The sequence below is a fragment of the Magnolia sinica genome, chromosome 3 (genome assembly GCF_029962835.1).
Source record: "Magnolia sinica isolate HGM2019 chromosome 3, MsV1, whole genome shotgun sequence".
Lineage (NCBI taxonomy): Eukaryota > Viridiplantae > Streptophyta > Magnoliopsida > Magnoliales > Magnoliaceae > Magnolia > Magnolia sinica.
The window spans coordinates 98,527,401-98,551,179 of record NC_080575.1 but is presented as its reverse complement, the minus strand read 5'-3'; the positions used below and the strand labels follow the sequence as shown (position 1 = coordinate 98,551,179).

The 23,779-nt window shown below is 41.0% G+C and overlaps 1 protein-coding gene across 1 annotated transcript; it reads left to right on the top strand.

The window, feature by feature from the left end:
• The first annotated feature begins 2,769 nt into the window (after positions 1-2,769).
• LOC131240367 (inositol phosphorylceramide glucuronosyltransferase 1-like) lies at positions 2,770-23,131 on the top strand. The gene is made up of 10 exons (XM_058238545.1): positions 2,770-3,325; positions 11,347-11,467; positions 16,260-16,445; positions 18,505-18,668; positions 19,185-19,292; positions 19,696-19,833; positions 19,952-20,098; positions 22,050-22,335; positions 22,417-22,540; positions 22,919-23,131. Exons 1-10 carry the CDS (start codon positions 3,080-3,082, stop codon positions 23,058-23,060), a joined length of 1,662 nt encoding a protein of 553 aa, XP_058094528.1. The 5' UTR covers positions 2,770-3,079; the 3' UTR covers positions 23,061-23,131.
• The last annotated feature ends 648 nt before the right edge of the window (positions 23,132-23,779 follow it).

Here is a 23,779-nt window from a genome sequence, read left to right as displayed (position 1 = left end):
AGCTTAGAGTAATGAAGATCGAACTGGACAATTTCGGCAGCATCTCGACCCTTTTTATAATTGGCCATATGGTGACCTGGTTGTGCGACCCACGCAACAAGTTGTTGATTGCGTGGCCCGCGCAACCAATCCGCAACCAATCTCTGACTTCCCTCCTCATCTTCAGTCTTCCTTCAGAGCTCTGCTCCTCTTTCAAAATTCGTATCTCTCCCAAATGAGAGGGGGAACGGGGTATTTATAGGCATTCACATATGCAAACCCTCAACTATTGTGCCATGGGGCCCACTTTGCATCAAATCCGACCATCCATAACGATCCACTTCTAATCTTTGTTGCGCGACTCGCGCAATGAGGAAGTTAATTGCGCGATCCGTGTAACGGAGAAAGTTCTTTGTGCTGTCCGTTTAACAAATTAGGTTGTCGCGCAACCACTGAACAAGGTGCTTGATCTTTTTCTTTCTTCTTCATTCTTCTAGCTCTCTTTTGATCTTTCTTCATTATTTTATGCTCAAACAACACATTAGATGAACGGTTTGTTTGGTAGGTGTGACTTTTAACACAAACAATCCACGCCGGGCTCTACAAACGAGTGGATCAGATTTACACTTTCTTCCTGCCACGTTCACCGTGGAGAGATATATTTCATTACTCTGGTCCCATCCTATGATATCCTTACAAAACACGATATGTCTTTTCCTTCAAACGCAAATGGTCTCCATGGACTTTTGAATTTTGAATGCAAAGTGTTTTTTAAGACATGGTTTTGCTACTGATGTGGCCCCACCACGATGTATGTGTTTTATCCACTCCGTCCATCCATTTTTTGGGATCATTTTATGATATAAGACCAAAAGTGAAATAGACCAAATCTCAAGTGGACCACACCACCGGAAACAATGTTGATTAAAATCCCACCATTAAAAACTAGGAGCCACAAAAGTTTTGGATCAAGTTAGTATTTATTTGTTTTCCCTTCGTCCATGTTTGTATGACCTCATCAAAAGGTTGGACGTCAAACAAACATTACAGTGAGCCCTAATAGGTTTTTAATGGTGGACATCCAATCAATGCTTTCCGGTTGTGTGGTTCATCTGTGATTTAGTTCTCTTATCCGTGGGATCATGCCCTAAAATGATATGAAAAAAAAGATTGGGCCCCATGGATAAGACGCATACAGCGCGGTGGAGACCACAAAATGCCAACCAATAGCCACCTCGTTACCGTCACTGTCTTGGCTAGCCAAACCATGTCCTTTTTAAAAAAAAAAAAAAAAAAATCACCTAAATCGCTCTGTTATTGAAAATTATCCAATCCAACGGCCAAGATTCAGGTATGTTCTACTTAGATGTATTCTATTAAATGCCTATTTAAATTTTCAATTACAAAGACAAATGATTGTAAATGAATAATGATTATTTATTCTTATTATTGCGCGGTGATATCATTTGATTGCTATTACGATTTTGCTATATTAATTTTGTTTTACTGAAGTTAGGGTAAAAATAATAATTTTATAATATGAAAATATAATAATTATAATTTACTTTATTTATTATTATTCTTATAAGTGTATTTAGCTCTTCATTTATAAACGGTAATTTCAGTTGAAACAAACACTTGATAAGCTTACATGATTCATTTACTTTGCATTTAAAGATAAATAAAAAAAATAGACAAACCCCAAATCTCATGATCATATATAAGCTGTATACCTGTATGTTCGCCTGTTACAGGTTCCGCCAACGTGATGCGGCGCATGAGTAGAATCTCTCCTAGAAAAGTGGGCCCTACCCTGGCATCAGGCTTATCCGCTCGTAGAGCAGTATACAACATTGACATCAACGGACAGCAGATGTAAATACCCAGTGGACTGGTGTGGTCCACCCGATCGAGCGGATAAATCTGATTTTCATTTCGGTGATTATTATAATGGCATAGCCCACCTCTTTTGCTGATTTGATGTTCTAGATGTTCCACGCATGTGACACGCTGCTAGGAAGAAATGACCACGTGCGACCTTCCTTCGAGAACCGAGAGTCGCCGGTCAGCTTTATAGCGTGCGCAAGACGAGAGAAACTCAGCTGGCTCTTTCTATGAGGGTAAACGGATTGGCTACTACCCCTGCCACCAGCCAATGGCTGATGATCGGTTCTCTGCGGGCCCCACCATGATGTATGTGTTTCATCCATGCCGTCCATATGTTTTTCTAGATCATTTCATGGTATGAGACACAAAATGAGGTGTATCCCAATCTGAAGTGGTCACATTACAAGAAACAGTGTTGAATGAACGTAGACTATTAAAATGTTTTTGGGGGCTATGAAAGTTTTGGATCAAGATTATCTTTGTTTTTTCCCTTCATCTCGGCCTGTAGGACCCAATCAACAGATTTGATGTCAAATAAATAGTACAGTGGGCCTTAGGAGGATTTTAATAGTGGATATCCAATCACTATTGTTTTCCTGTGGTGTGGTCCACCTGATATTCGTATCCCTCTCATTTTTTGGATTAATCATAAAATGACCTGTAAAAATGGATGAAACACATACATCATGGTGGGGTCCACAGAGCATCCGTTTCCCTCGTCATGTGGACCGTTGAATTTGTTTTTGAGCTATCCGCTATCCATGTGCATATGTGGCCAGCACACTATACGATTCTTTTTGCCCAGCGATTTACACATTGTGGCCCACCTGATGAGCGGCTTTCGAAGTTCCACGTATTTTCGAGGAAACGAATCCAACCCTGGGTACTGCGCACCCTGCGGATGATAGCACAGTCAGCGAAAGAACAAACAGCGCGGCGGCAATGCCTTTTACTAATCTGTTGAACAGCAGAGAAAAGTCTACATACGGAATCTTCTTTCTTCAAAGGAAAATTCGGAGACGAAACGAAGACACAAGGGGAAAACAAAGTCTCGAAGCTTTTCGAACTTTTCCTAGGGTTTCAATTTGCAGAGATCCCCTTTGTTTGCAAAAAATCCCACCTTCAGATCAGATTTCAGCTTCATTTCTCAAGATTCATCAGTGATAAACTGGATTGCTTTTTCTCGAAATTTCGATTTCGGATTTGAGTTAGGATGAGATCGACTGTTTCGAAGCTCGGCTTTTTCGTAATTTTGTTTGTCTTAAGCTGTGGACTTGGAAATCGAGGAGTCGCCGGATATCCATCGAAAGAGGAGGCTTATGTTACTCTCCTTTACGGAGATGAGTTTCTTCTCGGCGTTCGTGTTCTCGGGAGGTCGATCCGGGACACGGGGTCTACCAAAGACATGGTCGTTCTTGTATCAGATGGAGTTTCCGATTATGCCAAGAAGCTTCTTCAGGTAATTGGATTTTCCTGTTGGGAAATGGAAATTAGGATTAGGGTTTATGCTTCTTTTCAGACTTTGGAATTTTGGTTTGCGTTGGGCAAATATACATAGAGCTCGTTAGATGGATGGAGGATTTATATGATACTCCTCAGAATAGTTATGCCTTCACTCATCATGCATCTATCAAAACCATCTAGATTGCGGGCCGCACTGAAGATGAAGTAGACCCCAAAAACCATTGTGATCAGACATTCCAAACCATGTGATGGTTGCTATCAAACTGTCAGTTAAAAAGAGTATATTGAGGTTCTAAATTCTACAGGCAGAAGCCATTACTCAGATGGTTAGGATTGTCTGATCAGTGTGACCTTTCGGGATGTACATTATTCACAATTTGCTAGCCAGGTAAAAGAGGGTAGATGTCAGGTGGGCATCCGGTTGTTCATCTTCCACCAAGCTACTGTGAAGCCGACCCCAAATAGCCAAGACAAGGCCATAATGATTTAAAAGAGTAATGATATGTAGATGAATTATCACTGTACATATTACTGCATGAATTACCGTGAGGACACTTGAAAAACATATCCAATATACATACCACACATCCAGCAGGCATCACCATATGTGGACCCATAGGGAAAAGCTAACAAATGTCCATGAAGGCAAGGGTTATGCATCTCCTATACAAAGAGAGAGCCTATGGACACCTTCCTTAGCTAGGGAGTCTGCAGTACAGTTCACCTTCCTAGGGAATGTGATGAAAATAGTCCAAATAATGCTCATGAATCCTAATACAATTGGCCATATAAATAGGGTGCACACATTTCCATGGACCCACACATTAGCATTATAAGAGTAACCATTGATTATCATCGACCCTCCCACCCTATTTACAAACTCTTCAACGCCATTCTTGATAGCCATCAATTTTACCTTAGAGCTCCGGTTGCCTGCTGGTCTGGAGAATGTAAACTTGATTGATTTTGTTCTTTTTTCTTTTTTCTTTTTTTTAGTTCTCCTGAAGAATAAAGCAAACTTGATTGCTCCCTAGTCATCTCGTAGAATTCCACGCACACCCGATTCTCCAGGATTGCCTTCACAACTCCTATCAATACTTAGCTTCCATTTACCTGCCGTTGGAGCACTCCCTTCGATGATATGATAGCCAGACTTCAATGTTGTCAATAATTGATCTCCAATAGCAAGTTGAATCTAACTTGGAGGTCCCTTTAAATTTTTGCGCGATGAATCCCCAATTTACTAGCATAATATTGACCCTTTAAATCACTTGTGCGTGCGTTAGACTCGAGAGCTTGAATTCAAATATTCTTTTATTTCTTTCTTTTCAAATGCACCACGTAGTGGCAAAAGTGTAAGCACCCTCCAATGTGTCTTCCCTCTAGGCTTGTAAGGCTCACTACTCCAACCAGTTGTTAGGTCCAAGATAGAACCTAGGAGAATCCATTCTACTTCACAAAGCCAGAAAAAGAAAGTCAAAACAGAGAAAGCTGCTTTGCATCAGAGAAAAGGATGGTCCATAGGCTCTTCTTGCTTTCAACACATGAAGCACATATTTGGTTAGTTGTGGCCAACTACAAAAAACCTCTACCCGCGGTGGACCCCCCCCCCCCCCCCAAACACACACACACACATATATAAGTAGTTGTCCTTGCCCTCAAATTGAATGGTTATGATTGCCTGCTTGGATTGATTTTTTTGGCCATGGTTCCTATATTGTGAGTCATGTTGTTTGAGAGGTCTGATCTTGTACAGGTTTGCCATGTATACCCATTTTGGAACTCATGTGCAATTAGCAAACACTTGTTGTTTTGTAAATTGTAATAAAGGCTGTAATCTTAAGTCACATGTTTCATTCCGTTTTTTTTTCTTTTTTTGAACGATGAGAAAATTTATTAATGAAAAAGGCCAAAGCCAGAAAGAGTAAAAACAAACAACAAGAGAAAAGAAAAACTATACAACGATTTTCGGAAATCGAGCTATGGCCTTTGAAGCCACAACCCAATTAATTACATTCCTCTTCATAAGCTGAAAAACTTCCTTTACTTGGCCCGATCGGTTCCTGAAACATATATTGTTCCTTTCCCTCCATAGAGACCAAAGACAGGCCAACATCGCAAGACGCCAAACTTTTCAACCTGCAAACAAATTCAAACCTTTGTGCCACAAGAGGAAGAACCGACCGATGAAACTTGGCAAGACCCATGAAACGCCAAAAAGGATGCAGGACTTATACTATATCTGCCTAGCAAATGCACAATGGATGAAAAGGTGATCCACCGACTCATCTTGAAAACATGTCATGTGGACATTTGAGAGGATCATCTTCCTTTTTTTGAGGTTGTCATCTGTTAGAATTTTGCCACACCCTGCTAACCAAGCAAAGGTCACCACCTTGGAGGGCTCTCCATAGCACCAAACATACACTGTTGGACTTATCCCATCACTAGAATGACCTCCCTCCAACAGACTATAGAAGGATATGACCGAGAATTTGCTTGATCTCTCTATGGACCACACCAATGAATCTAATTTGGAAAACACAAGTCTCACAGAAGCTAGGAAGGACAGCATGTTCGCCAAATCCTCAACCTTTACACCATCCATCTTCCTCCTACATGGCGAAGCCCATACCACCTACTTGCCTTTGATCGAGAAGCACTCTGCCACCAAGATCCCCACCCCTAACTCCACCCTAGCTACCAGCGGGAATGCTTCGCCCAAACTCCGATCTCCCACCCAAATATCATCTAAAAAATTGATCCTTTGCCCGCCGCCTAAAGAGAATTGAATGTCTTCCCAAACCTTACTCCCAATCCGCGCTACCTTTTTCCATAGCCAGGAAGACCTATAAAGAGAAGAAGAGTGAGTCCACCAGCACTTAACATCCACCCCATACTTTCTACCTACTACCTCCCTCCATAAGGACCCTTCTTCCACCCTAAACCTCCAAACCCATTTACCTAACAAGGCATCATTGATTTTCTCCAAACTCCTCAATTCGGCGCCCCCTTGATCCCATGGCTTGCAAACCTCATCCCACTTCATAAGATGAAACTTTTGCTTACCCTCTGCTCCCTTCCACATGAATCTCTCTTGATTTTCTTTAGCCTCTCGATAATTGATTTCAGGCATTTGAAAAAGGGACAAAGTATATCGGCAAATTTGACATCGTACCCTTGATGAGAATAATCCTCTCTTCTAAAGACAAAGTTTTAGACTGCCATTGCAAAAGCTTATTATGAAAACATTCAATCACATTATCCCATACGCCCTTGGTATTCTTATTATACCCTCTTTTAACCATAAAGCCCTTGACCACTGCCTCCATTAACAAGATATTTTGCTGAATGGACTTCTCTCCAGACTCTCTATTCCTCTCAAAGCTCACCCTTTTCTTCCCTTACATCTAATCTCTGAATTTCTGCAAGAATGGCCAAGCATTTCTCTTCCTGCACACTTAACACTTCCTTTTTCCACACTTAGATCTTGCCTTTTAAGAGCTTCAACTTCTGAAATAAATCAGAGCTGAAATAAATTAGAACCCCCCACCCCCCCGGCGGGTTCGGGAAAGACGCCCACCACTCTTTAATTAACGTCGAGAAACCTTCTACTTGTAACCACAAAAATTCAAATCTAAACGGCCTAGGACCCCAGTCCTCTTTGTCCAACTCCAAAAAGATTGGGCAATGGTCAGACACGAGTCTTGGCAAATGCCTTTGATGCACCAAAGGGAACTTGTCCAACATATCTGGCGAGAGGAGAAATCATAGGATGTGCTTGCCCATTTGACCACGTGAACTTTACCGCCCCCATTGGAAGATCTATCAGGTCATTCCTAGAAATCCAATCTGAAAAGTCTCGCATACTCCGCTTTTATACTGCTCCCTTTTAATTTTTCAAATGGGAATCTGATAAGATTAAAATCTCCTCCCATGCACCACAGGTGAGACCACTTTTGCAAACATCAAGCTCTGCCCAAAACAAATGTCTCAAACTTGGTTTATTTGGGCTGTAAACCACCGTCAACGAAAATCCGGAGGATAAATCTCTCATCACCAATGATGAAGAGAACTGTCCCTTAAAACAATCGACAATACTCCATATCCGAGTATTCCAGATTACTAAAATCCCCCATGAGGAGCCAATTGCATCTAGGGACTCCCATGGTTTATTTTGCCGCCCCCACATAAGGAGTCAACCAACCTGCCATCCACCCCGTGCACTTTAGTCTCCTGAAAGGCCACCAGCTGCGCTTTATACTTCTTACATAGATCCCTGATTTAGAACCGTTTTTGGGAGCACCCCAACCCACGAACATTCCAACAAAGGATCTTCGTAAGAAAACCAAAAAAAGCCTTGCTACCCCAAAGGATCTAAGACTATTGTGAGGGGCCTCAATCAGGCCAAGTCTGTTATTGATTCCGCCAGTTCCCTTATCCAACTGCGCTAGAGCCATATTTTGTCTCCCTATGCCTTCGACCTACTAAAAAAGGGCCTTGTAATCATCAATATTATCTCCAAAAGACACCCCTATAAGATGCACAATTTCTTTTGTCTCCTTTTTGACCCTTTTCATTCCCTGAGCCATAGTCATCTTCTTTCCTCTGTCGTTACTATGCCTCCCTCTTCCCGAACTTTCCCCAACTGGCCTCGCATGCACGCCTTCCTCTTCCAATCCTTTATTCTCCCTGAGAATTGCCAGAGGACTGATATCTTGGACATCGCCTAATTCTAACATTTGAAGAAAGGGGTTGGTAGTTCCACACACTGCCTCTGACGCACCCCTTGAAGCCAAACCGCCATTTCTTTCATGCCCCTGTTGGCAAGGGTCAAGCGTCTCAGGGTCTTCAAAATCCTCTAGCCGAGGAGGGATGAAACCGATCAAGCTATTGCATAGTAGAGACTTTTGTTGTGCTGCACGAGCACTAGATCAAGTGGACCACTCGACCAGCTCGCTCCACATCTCGCGATCTTTAGAGGAGAGATCGGGTGAAAAACTGATGTTCGGCACTGCGAGCTGAAGGGGGTTAAAAATTTTCATCATATGCTTGCGACAACTTAAGTGAGAGAACACGTGCTGGTAGATAGTAGGGGTGCACACAGTTCGGTTCGGTGTGGTTCCGGGGGTGAAACCAGAACCAAACCGTTCCTTAAGGTTCTAGGATTTTTGGAACCGGAACCGGACCGTTAGCACCCTAGAACCGAACCAGAACCAGACCGTGAAAACTGTTTTGGTTTCGGATCAGTTCCACGGTTCTGGGCTTTTTATAATCCAGCCCAATTGCATGTTCTATTTTATTATTTAGCCCATGTCCATTCGCGTTGTGATCCATTTGATGAATGGTTTAGATATTGTATATGGTGTGAAAAAAATATATTTATGAAAACAATCAAAAGGTGCATTGTAAACCATAAATCATGAGTCAAATATACAACTAAAATATATCGGAAACTCACGATTCCAGGTTCGGTTCCATGTTCGGTTCCACGGATCGGATCACTGTTCGGTTCGGTTCGGTTCTACATACCCCCAAACCGGAACCGAACCGAACCGAACTAGACGGTTCTTTAATTTTTGGAACCGGAACCGGAACCGATGCACTCTAGAACCGGACCAAACCGGACCGTTTGGTCGGTTCCGGTCCGGTTCCACGGTTCTACCGGTTCGATGTGCACCCCTAGTAGATAGCCACCCGTGCTGCATGCGCCAAAATAACCTCTCCTTGCGCACGAGCCACATTTGTTAGGGAAGCCTCACCTTACGCACGTGCCGCACACGTTGCCCGAATGAAACCTTCTACCATATCCCCATCAATGCCCTGTTTTGACATATGAGAGTCCTTGCCATGTGTCGCTTGTAGCGGGAATCCCACCTCCCTCCTGTCTAAAGGCGCATCCGGCAGCGCGAAAAAGACGCCAAGAGGGGATTGTGTCGCACAGACAAACCTCTGTTGATATAACCCCGCAGCATCTCTCACGAGCTAGACAGGAGGAGAAATTGCTAGCCTTATCTTATCGGAGCCACAATCCGCTCGACACCGCATAGGTGAGGCATTTGGAGAACCGTGGGAGTAAGCATTCGGTACTTCTTCGTTGTTATTGACTTTGAGGGACTCTTTCCGGCTAGCGTCCTCCGCACAGAGAGACCCTGCCCTCTCCTAAATGACGAGGATCCCCATTTCCACCTCGCCGACCTTAAGGATAACCTGTTTCGGTGCTTGAAAAACCTTCTTCCTGATTTTTAGCTGGGCAAAATGCAGCCACTCAAGTCTTCTCCACCACTTCGCCAATGCATTCTCTGAGGACTTTGACTACATCATCTATCCAAAGCTCGAGCGGGATGTTCCCAAACTGAAACCAGCGCTCTTCCCAGCCTAACATCGACCAATCCTCCCATCTTTGGATTTCCCATATCGACTCATCCCGCACCTCTTTACAAAGTGCATAAACCCTGTTGGCTTGGGCTTTACTTGCGAACGAAATAATCATCCTATCGGAGTGAAACCTTTTAATGACGATGTCCTCTTCTTCTATCCCTTCACATTTTCCTGCAAATCATAAAGCCAGTCTCTTCAAAAACCTCCGAGTTAGCTTTTGCAGGAAGACTTGACTCGAAAGAGGTCAATGATTCGTGTAGCACCTTTTCATGGACCTTTACCACTGGACCATTGACCACCGTATCCTTCCAAACCCACCTTTCTTCCTGCTCTGGCAACAACGCTGAGTGAATATCTTCCTTTTCTGACGGAGACGCTATGAAATCCTTAAAACTCCTATTTCCCAAGTTCACCCTTGATTGGTATGGATTCGGCAACTCCACCGGGTGTTCTGAGTGTGTGTTCCCCTTGTAGGTACTTCCTTTTGGCTCTGAGTTCCCAATTTTGCTTGAAACCTTCTGTTCTTTATTCTATCTGGCCCTTACTTTGCTTTCTGGACTTTCAGCTTGATACCTCTGAAGCACTCCCCATTCAGTTGAAGTGCAACATTCTCCACCTCTTCTACCGTACTCATACGGACGAAAGCAAAACCCCTGGGGGGCTTAGAAATCCTGTCTTGTGGCACTACTACCTCCACAACCAGACCAAAACCCCCGAACACCCTCTTGAAATTAACCGGAGACCAGCCAGTAGGAAAGCAAAACCACTTCTTTTTGCCTTTGAGTCCCCGATTTTGCTTGAAACCTTCTGTTCCTTATTCGATCTGGCCCGTACTTTGCTTTCTAGACTTTCAGCTTGATACCTCCGAAGCACTCCCCATTCAGTTGAAGTGCAACATTCTCCACCTCTTCTACCGTACTCATACGGACGAAAGCAAAACCCCTGGGGGACTTAGAAATGCTGTCTTGTGGCACTACTACCTCCATAACCAGACCAAAACCCCCGAATACCCTCTCGAAATTAACAGGAGACCAGCCAGTCGGAAAGGATTCAACGAAGAGAGTCGGGTATTCCGATAAAGGGGTTTTCCTTCTTGTTCCTGATTCCCGATCATCCTTTTTTCTGTAGGTAACTGTTTGCCAGCCCACCTGTTCTTCCGCTTCTCCGATTGCCGATCCTTTGCTCCCTCCCCCCCAAAAACTTTTTTCACCTCTCCATAATGAACTTCGTTTTGATCCTGTACTAATACAGAATCTCGAACAGAACATACACTCTCCAGTCTCCTTCTTTCAATTTCCTGAAGCAAGAAGAAGAAGTAACAGCGGACAAGGGTTGTGTTTCATTCCAGTTTAGCCCCTTACAAAGAACATTTTCCCCATACTGTTGGTTTATGCATAGCAGAATTGTGATATATGCATATTGTTTCAATCAATCTGTGCGCCTTGGCAAAATTATATTGTTTCTTCATTTTATAATGGAATCAAGTGAGTGGTTCTCCAAATTCATCCATTTTATGAGTTCAATTGTTAAAATTCAGTTGAAAGTTGGCTAAGTCTGTGACATTTATCTTTTCTGTTCATTTAATAACTCTATGCTTTCTTTGATGCTTTTGTAATCGTGGAGAATTTTTTGTAGGCTGATGGTTGGATTATCGAACTTATAAGTCTACTGGCCAACCCGAATCAGATACGCCCAAAGAGGTTTTGGGGAGTCTATACCAAACTAAAAATATTTAACATGACGAACTATAAGAAAGGTATTTTTTTCCCCTCATTGCAACCATTTTATTGCCTTGGTAACTTCTATCTATATATTTCACTGCTTTGTTAAGCTGTGTAACTTGGAGAAAGACATTTGTGTCTAGAGGTGTACACGAGTCGAGCTTGGCACAGCTCGACTCGGCTCGGCCACTAGCTGACCCCAGCTTGAACTCGGCTCGGTTCGGTCAGCAGCTCGGGCCGGTTCGAGCCAAGATCGAGCCGAGTTCGCTTGTGCAGCATTTTCACAAACATATGGACTGCACCTTCAAATTCTCACTGTATGTAAAACAGCAGCAGCAGTTTTACAGGTATTTCATCAAACACCTTGTAGGCAACACCAAAATTAAGAAAAAAAGGGTATTTGTTTAATATACATACCTTCCTTGCCACCAGCCGACACTTCCTTGAGTCATTTCATCAAACACTTGGTGAGCAACATCAATATCAAAGTAACCAAGTCACCGAACTGGTTCGATCCGAGTTCGATTCGAGTTGGGTTCGATCCAAGTCGAGTTGAGCTCGGGCAAGCTCGAACTTGGTTCGAAAATTTTTCGAGCTAAAAAAATCAGCTCAACTCGGCTCGAAATCAGTTTCGAACCGAGTCGAATCAAGCTTTTTCGAACTCAGTTCGTGTACAGCCATCAATCCATTGGCATTCCAGTACATTGTACGATAATACTAAAACTATGATATCATAAAAGATAAAGGTATTGGTTCAGGTATAAAACACAGGCAAGTAGTAAAAAAGATGCTTGGATATCTGAAAGGTGCAAATGATCGAAAATTGTGTTTTCATGAGGATAAGCTTGGGATTTTAGGATATTCAGATGTCAATTTTGTTGGGTACAAGGATGATAGCAAATCCACTTCTGGTCATGCTTTCTGCTTACAAGGGACTGTTATTTCTTGGTCTGAGATGAATTTATTGCTTGTAATGCAACTTTTAATTTTTTTTCATTGGAAAAAACGCTTAATGATATGGCCGATTAGCTAGCTCGCTCACTTCATGATAACCAAGCTGCAATTAGAATAATACAAAGTGGAGGTAATAACTCACTTCCTTTATGATACTGCTCTGTTACGCTCCAAAATCCGGATACCAGAGTAAGGCTACTGGAAACCTGAATCCCAAGCCCACGAACTATAGTATTCAGACATTAATACAACATACATTGCCATTCAATTATAAACACAACCAACCTTAAAAATAAATGGAAATTGTACAAAGATAATATTCAAACCAATGTACTATTCATCATTCGATAACTACAGGTTCCTATTTTATCAACGAATTAAGAATCAAACTAAATTTAATGCGTCTAGTGAAGTTAATAATAAAATCAAACTGTATCTAACGCATTCAAATAGCTACTAATCAATTTTCAAATGTTCTATTACATTGACAACTTGGAAAATCAAACTAAGCCTAATACGTCAGGAGAAACTAATAGTCGTAATGTACATGATATTGTTAAGAAGTAACTGTGAGTCACTTGCCTTCAGCTGATATGATTGTTGATACCTCGGCAAATGGTCTAAGTGTAGATTTTATTTTATTTATATATATATTTTTTAATTTTTGGAGTATGTAGGCTTAATTGGACTTAGGTATGCCTAAGTTGGTAATTACAAAAACACTTGTGATGTTGAAGTCATGAGAGGCATTTCCCCATAAGCATGAAGAACCTTATGACAAAGATATGTTCATAAAGGGTAAAACTGCAAAAGTAGGAGCAAAACCTCATGACGTATTTGGCCCTCATGGCCAAGTGAGAGATGTTGGAACATGTGTAGCCCAGTGAGCCTCTTGTTTAAGTGTTTAAAAAAAATATATTTGGGAATGTTTCTGAATATAATTACTTCCCAAAAATAGTTTGAAACCAAGAATGGGAAGGGAAATGCTTTCTAAATTCAATGGGTGCCGTTTTCACCTTGGGTGTTTAAGCCTTTAAGGAATCCAAATGTTGAGATATTTTGACAAAAATCTAGAATGCTATAAGCCCTATAAGCCTATAAAAAGGGATCGGTTAGAACCAATAATATCATCTAAAAAAGGAAGAAAATCCCCAAAGTTCTAGAAGTGCTAGAATTCCCATCGTGATCAACATTCTTACTGCATTCTTTCCATTAAAAAAATATCAATCATTGTGCTCTTACCTTGCTAGTTTCACATATGACATTGAAAATTTGTCCTCATATCATCATCATAGCCTTGTCTCAACTTTATGGGGTCAGAATATTTGTACAAGTTCATTTGCCGGTACTGACATATATTGATAAGATGATAGCAGAGGATGCTCATACGATACTTTTAGGATGTGCTTTACTGAATGGCACCTTAGTTTGTTGTTTGCAAACCCTAAAGAATTTTATGATATTCTCTCTCCCCATAAAAAAGTATATACATAAAAGGAATGTTTGAAATTTTTGCTGTTAAAAACTCTATTAGGTCATACTTTCATAAAATTTTGCATGCTAGAAGGCATAAAAAACTGCACTGATAGAAGTAAAATCTAACAAGAAAATGCCATGAGTCCCTGTAAACGGTTTGGATATTGCAATATCCATATCTGATGGCTGACTTGGATATTGGATATAGATACAAATGTGGATATTATTGAAAGAAGTCTGTGTGACCGTTGTCTCACAAATACGAGGTTCTCACTCACCATCCAAACAAGACCCCTAATACTAGAATCCTTTTCTTATCTACCTAGTGGAAATAATAATTTATATTTTTCCTTTCCTTTCCATTTCTAGTGGGTGTCCAAATGCCCTCGGGGGCTGTTCGGATTTGTGGAGAGCGTGGGAAAAGAAGTACCATCTCACGAGAAACTTTGTTTCGAATGCATAGGAAACGAAATATTGTTTCTCATGTTTGTTTATCACCAACATCTTCTCAAAGATTTGAGACCTATTTCCAAATCAGATGTTTGGCTACAAAACTTTTTTGAGATTTTTTTTTTGTAAGTGCGCAAAATGGGTTAGGATTTAAAGCCATTTGCATGACCCATGTGTTCCAGGGCCATGTGAAAATGGATGCATTGGAACATTATTCCCATGTGCTGATGAGAGGATTCTATAGTCTCTCTCTCTCTCTCTCTCTCTCTCTCTCTCTTTTCTCTTTTCTTTTTTCTTTTTAATGGAAAGTTAAAGAGGCTGGTTCTTCTACAAGTCCTTGTAGAATAAGCTTATTGTACATGTTGGGCATGGCCCCACCAGGCCTGCATATGCAGCCAACAGTGCATTACATGAGCCCCATCATGTGGGCCACCATGTGAATTTGGAGGTGTTTGGATGGTTTTCTTAGGTGGGGCCTAGTGTGTTGTGTATATGACGTCCAACTGAGCATAATATGAGCCCCTTCATGGTGATGGGATACCCCACATATCAGGCCCATGCTATAATTAGGTGCGCTCCACCATACAAAACAATGGACAACTATCCAAAAACCTCTAATTTCACGCAATGGTCAATATGATGGTTGGATCGAACTATTTTTTCAAGTAGTCCAACTTTCATGATGGGGCTCACCTACTGTATGGGTTGAATGGTATATACATCTTGCATGGTGGGGCTTAGTCGTATAGTGCATGTACATCTTCCATGATGGGGTGTCCAGTTGATGAATCATGAATCATGATGCCAACTTTGGAGATTTTGTAAGAAAATTCTGTGTTCGATGCACACTTTTCCACACTTTCCTATTGTTTTGACTATCAAAAACATGGGAAAGAGGGTTTCATGGGAAAACCTAATTCTAAGAACCAAGGCCTCTTTTGTAGAGAATATTCACAGAGTTTCTAAATATTATATTGAGAACATTTCCACTCTCAAACAACCCCCATTTCTAGAGAGGTTCTATCTTGTGAAGGGGAGGACAAGTAATTAAGCATCAATGAAGGAAAAGGAAAAAAAGAAGCTAGAAATAAAGAAAAAAAAAAGAAAAAGAAAAAAGAAAAAGGTAAAAAAGAAAAGAAGCTAAGGACTTAAGACCCCCCTTTGATCTTCCTAAAGTCATCCAGGATGTGTGCCTCAACCTTCGGGTTTCATAGAAACAGTTTCCAAACCATCACTAGGAGGAGGATTAGAGGGTGGTTCTTTCTTACTTGGATCTCTAGAACAAAAGCCCTCCGTAGAAAGTGCGGACTCTTTTATTGCCATTGCTTGCTACAATCTTTCTTTTACACCCCCCTGCTTACCAGCTTTATTATTTTCTATTTTATTTTCTTAATCCTTGTGTGTTTTCCTAGAGCTTTAATCCCAGAATATCGTGAATCCTGTTAAGTAGAGGCCACATGTATACATGGGTGGAGAAGGTACCTAATAACATCCTTCTCTGTAACCGAGGCCCTTGGTTAGAAGTTAGAACCTTCGGATTGCTAGATCGTAAGCAGAGTCCTTCAATCAAACTCTAATCTTAACGCTCAGGTTACTTAATTCTACGGTTTCTAGCCTTCCATGGATTCTGAGATTTTTGGTGAGTGGGGACTCCTTTTCCTTTTCTTTTGCCGAATTTTGCCGACAGATTTTGCCAGTCTATTCCACAGTCCCCATATCCATATCCCATACCATGTGTCTGGAATCTCAGCGTTAAACTTCATCCCATGTGCACGTGTGTTCTCATGCAACATCACACCACAGGAGATGACCATTTTTCCCCATTGTTGCATCGATTTGTTTGACAACTGAAATGGAATCTCTCTTTTTTAAATGAAGTGTCCTTTTAGATAGCTTGTTGGGCATTTGGGAAAGTTCGGTATATACTGATTAATTTGCCTTTTGCAGTTGTGTATCTTGATGCAGATACTATTGTGCTCAAAAGTATTGAAGACCTCTTTAAATGTCGTAAATTCTGTGCAAACTTGAAGCATTCTGAAAGGTTGAATTCTGGAGTTATGGTAGTGGAGCCATCTGAATCAATTTTCAATGATATGATGAGCAAAGTTAACACCTTACATTCTTACACTGGAGGTTTTTCTCTTCTGTCAGGCCTTTATTTTTGAAGTACATTGTTTTTCCGTTTCTTGCATGTGTATCGGGGTGATAATTGTCTTCATTATTGTATCTATATATCATTTCAGAATAATTGAGCAAGCCTCTGTGACTCAGGTCTGTTTGGAATGCCTTTATTTTTCAAATGGATTTTTTTTTCTTTGATGAATGACTAAAATATATTTCAAAAAAGAAGAAAGGAAAATACATCAGCATCTTCTCAGCAATCAAATACACCTAGAACAGACACAAAGATCACAGGTAATGCTTAAGCTAGCATGGACAGCTAAGAGCCTTGGCTCTTACCCAAAATCACTAATGCCTCCTGAAGCATTCCTGTCTTGGCGATTGTCCGCCCTATAGTTAGCCAACTGATGCATGTGACAGAAAGTTGCCAAGAGAGATCAACATGGCTCTGAGGCCTCTTCAATAAGATCGACTAATCTCCATGGATATTGTCCTTCTACCATCCATCTTATTGCGTTATTGGAATCCCCTTCTATAATTATTGGGTGAGAAATATTTGAGAGCAAGCTTGGTGCTTTGGAGGGGTGGTGGCTGCAGCGGAAAGGAGTCCCTGAGTCAATATATCTTTCTTTATTATTATTGTTGTTGTTGTTATTATTATTAATGGTTACTACATCTATTATCTCTTTGCAATGATTGTGCGGGTCTCTAATCCCTAGTGACTTGGGCCTGTTTTTAATGTCCTCCAAAATGTGAATGGGGTCTGTCCAGAGTGAGAATGGAATAATAACAAATCCAACTGATTATCCAGACTGAGAATGGAATGATAACAAAGCCAACTGATTATCTTCCCATTCTTACTTTTTGGGTGCAATTTGTAGACTGTTTGATGCACCCCACCACTGTATGTCGCATGATGTGCCAAATGGCTCCAGTTCCATACAAGGTGCATGGGTTGGGGTGTATCTCTTCCATTTTCATTCCAAGTGCACCAAACTGACCGAAAAATTTCTATTTACAGAAGTTTAGTCTTATGACAACATGAACATTAGAAATTAGTGCTATGCTAGGACAGGTTTTCAACCCCGCACACATATATACATGGTCCGTAGATTATATACTCAACTGTGGCTGAAAATGGTTTTTTGCTTTGAAGTTTTGACGGGAAACATCGCAGATTTCAGTTTCCTTAACCATAGCTTTAAGCCCGCACACACCTCACCTGAATGGCTGAACCAGATCTATACACAGCCATACATGCAACCTGGCATGGGCGTCAGACATCCCCAAGCTTTACTTGATCTGCCACGTTTATAGGACGCCCAATATGTGCATCAGGTGGGCTTCATCTTTTAGATGACCTATCAGGAGAATCAACTCATCCATGGGCCAAACATGGACAGTTTTAGAAAATTGCCAACAGTTCACATTCGTCCTGCAAGTGTAGCCCACCTAATGAGTTGACTGCGAATGATTTTTGAAACAGGTCATCTACACAGTGGCTAGCTATGTTATATGGAGCAGAGGATGATCATTCCAAATATGAGGATATTGCGATGGATGCTGGAAGATTAGAAATGATAGTATCAAAAACCAAGTCATCCAAAGCAGCATAAGAGCAGCTCCAATAGGAGATAAATAATGAAGAACAGATTGAGATGGTTCAGCCATGTTTTATAAAAACTGAAGACAGTCTCAGTGCAGAGGGGAACTTTGATTGGGGTTGAATGGCCTAAAAGGGGGACAAGGGGATGACCTTAAAGCGTCAGGGTGTTAAGTAGGGATATGAATCCTCGTTCACTTTCCAATGATAGAACCTTTGGAATTATTGGCTAAACATGAACCCCAAGTAGCTGGGACAAGCCTACAATGATGGTAGTGAAGTTGTTACACAGTGGGCCCAACTACTGAACAGCTTAGATGTCTGTTCCAATTTCCAAACATGTGCCAGTATGTAGGGTTGCTGCATTTGAACCAATCTTGCTGTTTGTGCATTTGTATCCTATTCTTTGTGAATCAGTTATTCTCAGTCTAACCAAAAGTTTTTTTTTTTTTTTTTTTAATTTAACAGGAGATCAAGGTTTTCTGAATTCATATTATGTCGAATTTCCAAATGCACATGTCTTTGATCCGAATCTATCATCGGATGTGTTGAATTCTAGACCAGTACCTGAAATGGAACGACTCTCAACTCTATACAATGCAGATGTTGGTCTATATATGTTGGCCAATAAGGTAATTAATGCGTCTGTGATAAATGTGATATCTGTCAGTTGATTAAAATGTGCTAGGGTCAAATTATTGTTACTACAACTGTCTAATTGATATCTGTATGCATGTTTGATTCAACATAATTTAAGCATTGAATCATGTTGCTAAATTCAAGGGCTTATTTCAAATTTGATGATCCCTTGTAATGATCAGTGTTTTTTTTTTTTTCCTTCTTTCCATTCAGCAGTGGATGGAACTAATTGTACATTTTATTTGAGTAAGATACTGATGTTACTCTGCCAATCGTGAATCTGTTTTAGTAATCTGAGGCATGTTAAAGATGTACCCAATTTTTTCGATTTTGAGGTGTCTCTGATCTTAATATGTAGTTCAGAAGGAACCATCTTGATTAAACTAATCTTGCATTAAACTGATTCACATTGATTCCAATGACTCCCTCCAATGTAAAGCGATTGATCATCAACTTGTTATTTGATTTGCATAATCAATCTTGTCTTTATAAACGTTCTTTTTTTGCAGTGGATGGTAGATGAGGAAAAACTACGGGTTATTCACTACACCCTCGGTCCCCTTAAACCATGGGACTGGTGGACAGCTTGGCTCCTAAAACCTGTTGACCTCTGGCAGGTGTTCTCTTCAAACTCCATTTTCTGTATTTCCCAGGCACTGCATTTTGTTATGTCTCCTTTTCTTCAATGTGTGTGGATGTCATGCATGCGTTGGCATCGTAATGGCAGGTTCCTTCTAACTAGGTGCTGCTCCTGCTCTGAGTCCCTGCTTCAGACTCTCTCCTACCCCAACTTCCAACCTATTTATACCTGTTTGCATTTTGAAAGAGACACTTCCCTGCTCCCACACCTGAAATTGTTGCTGCTTTTCTTCATGCTACTATAGTTGGCATGCATGTATGCCCTTTTCCCACATGTTGGGGGTGGATATGATTGAAGTTGAAGATTTCAAACACAGAGGGAGATTAAGTTGTTGAATGCATCTACGTGTGTATAATTTTTTGAACTTGCTGATGCTGCAGAATGTTCGGGAAAGGCTCCAGGAATCTCTGCCAGGAACTGGAGGTGGCAGGAACCCTAATGAACAGCTTCTAGTCAATTTTCTATTTCTCCTTCCCATATGTGTCCTGTTTCTTTGTTATTATCGATCCTTTCTTCAGGTTAGCACCTTCTAGACCATCATTCTTCACTAAAAACAGATTCATGCACATTAAAGACGTGTAGTTGGATTAGTTCAAAAGACTCTGCACATGAGGTTTACTAACGTTGTTTTTGCAGCGCAGGGATTTGTTTGGTGCTTTTGGTAGAAGCTCCATATGTGATCAAGCTAGACATCTTTACAACAAATTCAAATCTGGTGGCGGACTTGCTTCTTATTCTGCTGTTAGTGTTGCCTCATCATCTATCATTAATTCAAATCAACAGGTCATTTTCTTTCTAATTTCTTGATGGATTTTTTGCTTTTTTTTTAATCAAGTTGCAGTGAGATTCTTCACCTGATCTTTTTTTGGAAAGATCACTGCATTGTATTAAAAAAGTAGGAGAAGAAACAGAAGGAGAGGGGCCGCTGAGAAAGCGGACTGCCTAAACTCCAATAAAGATAAGATTACAACCCTTGAGACTATCTACATTAGAACCCCATTCTATAATCGACTGTTTAACCTTGCGCACTAGAACTTCCACCGAATTGGATGTGTCCCTGAAGCATCTCTTATTCCTTTCTTCCCATACGGACCAGCAAATAGTGAGGAGAGCTAATCTCCATAATTCTGTCCTTTGCTTACCTAATCTGGCACCATGCCAGGCCTTTAGGCGACGAGTTGTGGAATCAGGGAAAGATTAATTGATTCCAAAGAGCCTCAGCACTTCTGTCCAAATTGGATAGACGAAGGGACAATGGACAAATAAATGATCAACCATCTCTTCATCCGCCATACAGCAAGAGCACACGTTTACTATTCCCTCTTTTTCTCAAATTGTCGACTGTGAGAACCTTACTTAAACCAACTAGCCAACCAAAAGAAACGATCTTGGGGGGAGCCGAATATCTCCGGACAGGGTTAGTCATGACTTCTTGTTTGGGGAGAGAGATACTGCCCAAAGATTCGAATAAAGACTTGACCGAGAACGTGCCGGATTTATCTATCTTGTGGTCAGTTTGGGAAGAAAGGAACGACAGATGCTTCAGGGATATCGCTAACTCTGCTTGCGTTGTTTCTTCTAAAGCTAAGCGTTTAATTTTAGAATGGGCTGTTCATGTAGATTCTCTGAAGGATTATGACCTTCTTTTTCTTGGATTTTAGTCTCATCTGCTCCCTCCGCAGATCTGCTAATCTCCTCTGTTTTCTTTTTCTTCGTTTAATATATTTCGCATGATCTTTCAAAAAAAAAAAAAAAAAAACATGGGTCCACGAAATCCTCAACCATGTATGAAAATAGGTTGACAAGAAGCTTTATGCAAAATGTTGTTTTCGGAATTGGGAAGATCCCGTCTTTTAGAATTTTCTGTAACCAAAAATGGCATTGGGCACTTTTAGAAGGATCTCTTTGCAAATAAGATTAAAGTCTAGAAATCTAAGTAATTTAGCTGTTATGACACACACATAACTGCACCTTACTAGTTGTAGCGCTACTGTTGGATAAGCGACTTGGAAAGTAGCATGTAAAATTTGCCATCATTCCAACAGGTAGTTTAGGTGTGAATGGCGATGCTGGGTTGCCCTGGTTGTCGAAAATGGTGCTTCTGGTTGCCAGTGATGTGGCATAGCAGTTTTCCTTGTAAATTTGTTTCACATGCTTTTATTTGTTAGACTATTAGATAGCACTTGAGCTTAATCAACCTTTGTAATAGTCTATTACATTGTCCCTGTGGGAGTTTTATGCTATCATTGCTGGTCCCCAGCCTGGATAGAGGAGGGTTGCATCAGGTTGGCAGCCGGTGTAAAACTCATGCCATAACTTCCAACATGAATCTGAACCATATGACATTCCAAACTCCTAGGGCATATTATGGCCCTTGATGGTGGAATGGTGTAAAAAGATTCATGTAGTTGACCCCAGTTAGTTGGTATAAGGCTATGATGATGATGATGCATTTGTTTGTTGTTTCTCATATGAATGTGTTTTCGACCCGTTTGAAAATGTTTTCACACATTTTGTTGTGGGTAAGAACAAAAGTACTTGTATATAGATCATCGGATTCCTATTGGTTCCACGGCTCCTTTGAAGGGTTTTGTTCAATTCCTTTCTAAACTGCTGGAGATTATGATCATTTTATATGGAATGTTTGGGGTCTGATACCTACAATTTGGCCTTGTTAACTTGAAATATCCATCCATAGCTGTGCTTCTAAACTCATTCTTTGTTGTGTGAACAGTTCTCAAATGTCACACAATCTAAGCTACCTGCATATTTGGGTGCAATCTCTGTGTTCGCTTGCTTCACCACTGTTGCGGCATCCATTGCACTTGCATTCGCAGTTGTCCCTCGACAAGTGATGCCATGGACAGGGTTGCTGCTAATGTATGAGTGGATATTTGCAAGCTTTTTCATAATATTTGGAAGATATCTCCATTTGGTATATGAATGGGGAAAGGCAACGGCAGCGCAAACAGGAGCATTTTCAACCTACTCAGAATCTTCTGAATACAATTCTGGAAAAGGTCTATTGAGTTATATTTGTTTGATTTAAGCATGTGCAAATTATCTTAATAGCTGATCACTTATTTTTATTTGTGGTGCAGGTCATCAACGCCAGGTTTCTACTTGTGACACTGCCACTTGGTTTTATGGGTTAGGCATGGCATTTCTAGCTGTTGCTGCTCCTTCACTGCCATGTCTTTTTGGGATCACTGCACTGTTTGCAAGGTAATTCTTTCTTGACGATTTTTGAGATTCAAATGGGTATTGCATTTTTTTTTCCAAGATTACCCATTGTCTCGGTTTCACGGTTAAAGATTTAGTAGTATCCTTCGGCCTGACACCCAGAAAGAAAGAAAGAAAAAAGTATCAACATTGCTCATCATCTGTAATGCTGTGTCCCATCCTGTGTTTCTGGATTATTGGAAATGTTGGGTTATTTCTAAAATCTTTTGTTGCTGTCACTCTTCCCATCCCATCTGGCTGTGTTTCTAGATTATCGGAAATGTTAGGGGTTTTTATCCCCTTAAAATTTGGGTGCTGTTTTGCAAGCTAATCGGAAGAATCAAGTACCTGAGGATACTCATGGAATGTTGATTTTGACAGGTTAGGTCTGATGGTTATAGGAGGGCTAGTTTTGGCATCTTTCATGACATATGCTTCTGAGCATCTTGCTGTCAGGGCCTTCGTGAGAGGCCGTGAAGATCGTGATCAACCATCGAGTAGAAACGTCTGCTTTTTATGTTGATCGACCACTTTGTATCAATAATGTAAACTGCGAGCATCCCTTGTTTGTAATTTAGTTATTGATTTTCTACATTTGTAAATCATCTCTCCCTCTCCCTTCCTCCCTCCCTCACTCCCTCCCTTTTCCTTTGTGTGTGTGAGCGTGCAACATGCTCGTCTGACTGGTGACGAATAGTTTCTGTTCAGCCAGTGGATTAGTTCCAATAGGTCATTCGAGCAACATCCAAAGGCTGGGCCCTTTAAGAACCGTTTTTTCATGTGTTTTTCCCTCGGCATTCTTCTCATTTATAAGAGCATGATAATTCACAGCAAAATTGTCAAATCTAAGAATCCAACTGGGAATTATAGAAGCCATCCAATCAATACAAGTGTGAACCTTGGTTGAATCAATCTGGACCATGCATCTTATCTGTCCCTAACCTCGGACGATGCCCCATGGGAATTTTCTGATTTTTTCCTGGAGTGTGCACCTGTGATTTGTATCTGCTTCATTTTCAGGCTCATGCCCTAAATGAGCTGACAACTCGGATGGGCATGGATATACTACACATACATCAAGGTGGCCCCTGTGGTCAGGGCCGCACTTTGTTGGGTGAGGCTGGGCCACACCTAATCTGCTCACCTTGTGTAGGTAACTACCATGATCAATTTCTTTAAAATGGGGTAAATGATTCAACGTGCATGAAATCCACTCCGTCCATCAGGTGCAGCACCCATTTG

Bases quoted from the DNA above. Each gene is read 5' to 3' on its own strand.
- LOC131240367 (XM_058238545.1), top strand. From the start codon at position 3,080: ATGAGATCGACTGTTTCGAAGCTCGGCTTTTTCGTAATTTTGTTTGTC. The intron at 3,326-11,346 runs GTAATTGGATTT...AATTTTTTGTAG, and splicing joins ATGCCAAGAAGCTTCTTCAG to GCTGATGGTTGGATTATCGA. The intron at 18,669-19,184 runs GTAATTAATGCG...CTTTTTTTGCAG, and splicing joins TATATATGTTGGCCAATAAG to TGGATGGTAGATGAGGAAAA.